Source organism: Dreissena polymorpha, chromosome 9 (assembly GCF_020536995.1).
Source record: "Dreissena polymorpha isolate Duluth1 chromosome 9, UMN_Dpol_1.0, whole genome shotgun sequence".
In the NCBI taxonomy this organism is placed as follows: Eukaryota; Metazoa; Mollusca; class Bivalvia; order Myida; family Dreissenidae; genus Dreissena; species Dreissena polymorpha.
Window position 1 is genome coordinate 67,742,865 of NC_068363.1, and position 7,269 is coordinate 67,750,133.

Here is a 7,269-nt window from a genome sequence, read left to right on the forward strand (position 1 = left end):
CAGGGAAAAGTCAGTGAAAAGTCAGGGAATTTTATTTCATCAGGTTGGTGGCAATCCTGGTTAGCACGTTATGGTTGTGTTCATTTAAATGGCTTAATGCAACTAATTTATGTGAATTACACATGAGCCATGCTCTGTGAAAAGGGGGTTTAAATCATGTGCGTAAAGTGTCGTCCCAGATTAGCCTGTACAGTCCGCTAATCAGGGATGACACTATCCGCTTTTATGATATTTTTCGTTTCAAGAAAGTCTCTTCGTAGCAAAAATACAGTTTATGCCGAACATGTTGTCCCTGATTAGCAATGTGTGGAATGTACAGGCTAATCTGGGACAACACTTGATACACATGCATTAAACACCCTTTTCACAGAGCATGACCCATATGTATTCCGCTATTGTACATTAAGTTCTAAATATGGTATATGAGAAAAAAGTGTGATTACTAAGACTATATTGTAGTTCTTGTTTGTCAAACTATTTAATTCTAAATATCACATTCAACTTTTTCTCTGCAAAATAAATTATGTATTGCAGTGTCAAATGTTATTTGAAACTTCTTTAAAGATCTATTAGAGTTGTTTCATATTCTAGAATAATATGAAAACTATTTTACATTTTATATCAAAGCTACTTCACTTACAGGTGTGAAATATATCAGGGAATTTGACATAAAGTGAGCCTGGCTCTGAAAAAATGGGGTTTAATGCATGTGGGTTAAGTGTATTCCCAGATTAGCTTGCGCAGTCTTCACAGGCTTGAACTGTGGAGAATGAACGCACACACATTAAGGGCATTTGTCACAGAATGAGGCTCAAATCAGCCTGCATATTTCAGAGCATTCAAGTCAACTCAGCCTGCATATTTCAGAGCATCCTAGTCGAGGTGAAACAAGATGCCAGTGCAACCAATCAAGACATTCCAGAGAAGGACAACCGCAGTCTGGTTCCTATTAGTAGCAATGTTAACCTGTCCAGCGTGGGAACCAATCGACTGGGCCACCTCGAAGTGTCCAGGACGGCTGTCCAGTTTCCGTCGACGAGGATCGGCAAGTGTTCTGAGCAGACCATTGACATATCAAACATCGGGCCGGAGACCTTGAGATGGCTGTTCTCGTCATTTGCACCGCCGTATATGAAGAGGGTAGGCTGCTTTTTCCATTGTGTTCTTTGTGGTATATCTGTAATATATTGTTAGCTCGGCTGTTTTCAGAGAAAACCCGAGCTATTGTCATAGCCAGCTCGTTGTGTGCTGTCCACCGTAGGCGTCGTGCTAAAACCTTAACATTGGCCATAACTTTTTAAATATTGAAGATAGCAACTTGATATTTGGCATGCATGTGTATCTCATGGAGCTGCACATTTTGAGTGGTATACTTTCAAGGTGAACATCATCCTTCAAGGTCTAGGGTCAAAAAACAAAGTCAAGGGAAGTAATAAGCTTTAAATGGACATAATTATCTGACCTGCCCACGTATATATTTTTGTTAAAAAAATCAAAGCGCCGCAGTAGGCGGCATTGTGTTTCTGTCAAACACATTGTGGTAAAAGTTCAACTTTAAGGTCATCCTTCAAGGTCTACGGTAAAAAATACACATTTAAGGGAAGTAATAAGCTTTAAAGGGAGATAATTATTCAATATTGAACATAGCCACTTTATATATTTGGTATGCATGTGGAGCTGCACATTTTGAGTGGTGAATCTACAGTCACGGTGGTGGCTTTTAATTTTTTGCTACTAAAAATAAAGATTTGTTAGAGACAATTATTTTCAAGGGAAGTAATTTATATAATTATAAATCTCATATCATGTATTTCCTTACGAAGAATTGAAGTTCTTTTCACAGTTACTGTACAGATTTATTATTTTGATTATTTATAACTAAAATGATTGATTTAACAAAGGTTTTTTTTTTAAATGATATAATTATCATTTCTTTTGTGTACTTAGTTGTTAATAGTACTGTTCATTACATACCTGTGGACTTATGTCCATAGATACACGATGAACTCTGGCTATGATCTGTTTGATAAACCACAGGCCTTGGTTGTCAGTGATGTCTGACTTGGTCATTTTTGACTGTCTACAGACCCCCCCCCCCCCCCCCTGGACAAAATCCAAGGGAAGTAATAAGCTCTAAAGGGAGATGATTTCTATATCTGCCAAATGATAAATAGAAATTTTATTTCAAAGTGGCGCAGTAGGGGGCATTGTGTTTCTTACGAACACATCTCTTGTTTGGTCACAGGTCATAGGTCAAAGTCAGTGTGACCTCTAAAGAAAAATACATTCTGACAAGCTTTCGCAGCCTAGCGTGGCACACTTTATGCGGTGCTCTTGTTTAAAATGTGTTAGTTTTATTATGCTTCCCAAAATAATTTGTGGGGAGCATATAGTCGCCGCTTCCATATAGGCTTTTTCTCAGCAACTAATGACCAGAATTCAATGAAACTTTATAGGAAGCTTAACTACCAAGAGGAGATGTGCATATTATCAGCGGGTTCTGGTCAGATGATTTTTCACAGAGTTATGGTCCTTTGAAATGTTTAAATAACTGTACATATAGTGCAATTCTTGTCCGGGCTATTTCTCAGCAACTAATGACTGGAATTCAATGAAATTTTATGGAAAGCTTCACTACTAGAGATGTGCATATTATCGACAGGTTCTGGTTGGATGATTTTTCACAAGAGTTATGGCCCTTTGAAATTTTATATAAAAAATTCTTGTCCCTCCAACTACTGGGCCCTCAAGACGTTTCCTTTTATCTGAATATATAGTGCAATATTTTGACAAAAAAAAGAGCATCACCTGTCTCCGACGGTTTCTTGTATTTCTTTGTTGGAATTGTTTGTTGTGATGCATGGACATTTAGTCTGGTTACTTTCCTTATGCTTTTTGTGAGAATTTACAACAATGTTAGTGTTGCACCAAAATTTTAACCATTTTACACAATCATTGAATGTGAAATCAATAGACAACATTTGATTAGTAGTCAATTACTTTATTTGATTACTTGTCATTGGAACCATGCTGTATTACTAAAGTAAATATCCATAAGTAAGAGGGATCCTGGTGCATTGTTGTAGAAGACAGAGTCAAGTAAAGATGTGTTCAGAGTGTCCTACAAGGTGTTTGACTTCTCCAAGCAGTTTGGGAAACTGAACGCCAAAGAAACCCTGCAGGTACCTGTATTTGTTATCAAATTTTACAGATATGTTAATGATGAATTAATTTGTTGTATATTATTTGATAGTTCTTTATTGCTCATAAAGCATGAAACAATTGGTTTATTTACTCTTGCCAATGTACCAGTTTAAATTTGTAAATGGTGGTAAATGGTGATTGCTGTACATAAACCTTTGACCTTTATATATGTGATATAAAGATCTCTAAAATTATCTGTGAGGAAAAAAGTAAAGCATTTGTCATTTAAGTGATGTTTGTGAACGTTTTTCAGTAGGTGGTAATCGTTTATACTGTAAAGTTTTCCATCCAACTTATTGAAAAATGTTGAATATTGTTGTGGTTTTTTCTCGTGGAAATATAATGTTATATGAGGCCATGTGTTGTAAGTCATCTTTTACAGTAGTTTTTAATAATAAATACCATCTGGAGGCCTATAACTTGTGTTTACATATTTACATTTGAGACCGGCTCTGAGAAAATGGAACTTAATGCATGTGGGTACAGTGTCTTTCCAGATTAGCCGCTGCAGTCTGCACAGGCAAATAATGGACAAGACTTTATGACTATACTGTATGAGTGTTTAGATGGGAATTCCTGTAAAAATTCCTTTAAAGGGTAACGTGTAACTCCTGATTAGCCTGTGTGAACTGGACAGGCTTATCTGTTACAACACTATTCATGTTGATTAAGCTCAGTTTTCCCAGAGCTTGACTAATGCACATTTGAGTGTGTATCATTGTTCCTTGTCTTTGTTCCAAAGCTGACAGTTCATGTTATGAATGGCTGTATGTTATATAAATATTACATGTCTGACAGGGTAACAGTAAATTTTTTAGCTTGATGAAATAAACCTTGGTTGACAGTATTTTTCCAAAAGTTGACAAATTTACTGTCACCCTGTCAGACATGTATTATTTATTTTATAATACCGAAAAAACTATTCAAACATGAACAATTTGCACTGCGTGTAGCTCACTAGATCTTGATAAGACTTTTTTTGTGTGGCAATTTACATCAAATTGACAGATTTGGTCATTTGTTTACAACGGAAATGCAAAACTGTGTACTGCGCATGTGCGAATGGGACAGTATAATTTTTTACCATTCCGCACATGATTGCTAAGGTAGGGGGCGACAGTATTGTTTGAGCTGGCAACAGTATTTTTTGGACAGTAAATTTTTTCCCGCTGGATCTGACAGTATTTCTATGTCACGATGGCCTATGAGAGTTTAGCTTTGTGAATAAAAGTGAGGTATAATAAGAATACATTTTAATAAAATGAATTTCATTAGAAGCAATTATCTTGTGAAAACAAGGAATATATTTGGGTTGTGTTCTGTGAAAAAGGGGGTTAAATGCCTGTGTGTAGTTTCGTCCCGGATTAGCCTGTGCAGTCCGCATAGGCTAATCTAGGACAACACTTTCTGCTTTTATGATATTTTTCGTTTCAAGAAAGTCTCTTCTAAGCAAAAATCCAGTATAGGCGAAAAGTTCCGTGCCTGATTAGCCTATCTGGGATGACACTTAGCGCACATGCATTAACTCTTTCAGTGCGGTAACCGAATTTTGAAGGCCTTGGCAAACAGTTTGGATCCAGATGAGACGCCACAGAACAGGGCGTCTCATCTGGATCCAAACTGTTTGCTATTCTGATAGTATTCTTTGAAAAAAATCGAAGAAAATGCTAATTTTAGAAATTCAGCAGACGACATTTTAGCAGACGACAAATTTCCCAGCATGCAAAGGGTTAAACCCCTTTTTTATGAAGCCTGGCTCATACTAAGTATGTGTGTAGCAGGAAATGTGTAAGATGGTTTCTGGTTGCTGTTTCACAGCTGACTATGTGTGTAGCAGGAAATGTGTAAGATGGTTTCTGGTTGCTGTTTCACAGCTGACTGTAGCAGGAAATGTGTAAGATCTTTTCTGGTTGCTGTTTCACAGCTGACTGTAGCAGGAAATGTGTAAGATGGTTTCTGGTTGCTGTTTCACAGCTGACTGTAGCAGGAAATGTGTAAGATGGTTTCTGGTTGCTGTTTCACAGCTGACTGTAGCAGGAAATGTGTAAGATGGTTTCTGGTTGCTGTTTCACAGCTGACTGTAGCAGGAAATGTGTAAGATGGTTTCTGGTTGCTGTTTCACAGCTGACTGTAGCAGGAAATGTGTAAGATGGTTTCTGGTTACTGTTTCACAGCTGACTGTAGCAGGAAATGTGTAAGATGGTTTCTGGTTGCTGTTTCACAGCTGACTGTACAGTTCATGCCTCGGTCTGCGGGCACGTTCACCCAGTACTGGGACCTCCAGACCAGCAGTAATGCGGGCCTTAGCAAGTCTACCTCCACCACCCAACACCCCCAGCACCAGGACTACATAAGGGTGCACCTTACTGGAGAGGTATGCACAGTAGCACTCATGTACTTGTGGGTTGTTTTATTCGTTTCATTCTTTATTGTAAACCACATAATTGATTGATTCTGTGCTTATGTTAATACCAACCTCATATTGCTTTCTTGGCCTGTCTCAGACAAAAACTGTTTTCAGTATGAGTGAAAATACTTTACATTCGTAAAGGTTAAGGTTATTTCTTAAAGGTTTTCATTGTAAACCTTGTATTTATTTGACTCTGTCCTTGTGTACATACCAACCACTTATTTCTCTCTTGGTCTGTTTGGGACAAAAACTACCGGTATTTGTTGTTTGTGTGAACAATAATCATATATTTTGTACAGTTTGGCAGAGGTTCACCATTCCTAACTTACCCTTGGACATGTAAGGAAAGATAGACAATTGATATGTCCTACTTATTATATCACATTAAACATTTAAGATGGGTAAAAAGCTTATATGCAACAACAGGGTTTTCCGGCAGTGTTAGTACCGTCTTAATTGTTCTGAAATTGGAATTTTTCTTCATACCAGCTTTCTAAATGTATGTGAGATTGTATTAATGTTCTGTTATAGGACCAGGAAGAAAATAAAAAAACTCATATTTATGGTTATGTTCTGTTATAGGGCCAGGAAGATGATACAGAAACCCCTCGAGGGAAGAGTGATGTTGAGAATCTCTTGCCAAAGTGAGTGCTAATTGAATTTGAAAGTAAAATAACATATACCACAATATAAGTGATCTGAAGTGTGTCTCATATTCACACATGTTTTGCCCACTGGATTACAACATGATGTGAGCTGTTTGTGTCAGTCTCTGTCAGTCGTTCTGTACATCCATTTTTTAGCTTGTTACCACTCTAGAAGCCATAGGTTTGTCTTAATTTAAATGAAACTTGGTCAGAACGTTAATATTGACAATATTTAGGCAAGGTAGAAATTCAAGTGGCATCTAAAGGCAAGTTACTAGGTTAAACTTTAAACATTTTTATCTGAATTCCTTTTTTTGCTAGATAATTATGACGAAATGTAGTTGGAATGTTTGTCTTTACCATACCTTGGCACAAATAAAAACTTGCCTTATGAAGTAAAACAAACCAGCTAGAAATTGCATAATTATTGTACTACTTCAACTCCAATGTATACTATTATGCCATCATCGCTGCTGGCTTGTTGTTGTTGTTTTTCTTTTTTCAAGCGTCAAAAATTCCTGAACAGCATGTCTATCTTTTTTTTATAACATAAAGAAAACTGAAGTATATGCTCACTTTTTTAGTTTTATTAGAGATATTTACTGACTACAGATCTACAATCTGTAAATTATATTATTCACATAAGCCTTATTCTGAGTTAACTGGGCTAAATGCCTTTGTGTAAAGTGTTGTCCCATATGAGCCTTTACAGTCTGCACAGGCTTATCTGGGACAGCTCTTTACTCACCTGCAAATGTAACGCAGGCTGCCTAGCAACAAGTACAGCCTGCGCCTGGGCCAGGAGCAAATGGAGTTCCCGTGCATGGAGCGAGGCAACCGGATCATGCTGAAGCTGGAGCTGAAGAACAACCATATGGAGGATGTGAAAGTGGAGGTCACTGCGCCCCAGCCCCCCTTCCACGTCAACCACTCCAGCTTCAAGATACAGTATGTGGCACTTTCCTCTAAACCTCTGTTCAATATAAAGGTGGCACTTTCCTATATTTA

At 37.5% G+C, this 7,269-nt stretch overlaps 1 protein-coding gene across 19 annotated transcripts in view; it reads left to right on the top strand.

Moving 5' to 3' along the window:
- The window catches only part of LOC127845662 (uncharacterized), a 110,478-nt gene that overhangs the window by 100,541 nt on the left and 2,668 nt on the right, over positions 1-7,269 (top strand). For all 19 annotated transcript variants that reach the window (XM_052376687.1, XM_052376688.1, XM_052376689.1 and 16 more), the window contains 5 exons: positions 868-1,140; positions 3,087-3,182; positions 5,429-5,578; positions 6,197-6,258; positions 7,027-7,209. In XM_052376687.1, the coding sequence (XP_052232647.1) occupies positions 868-1,140; positions 3,087-3,182; positions 5,429-5,578; positions 6,197-6,258; positions 7,027-7,209 (764 nt within the window). The remainder of the gene's footprint in view (positions 1-867; positions 1,141-3,086; positions 3,183-5,428; positions 5,579-6,196; positions 6,259-7,026; positions 7,210-7,269) is intronic.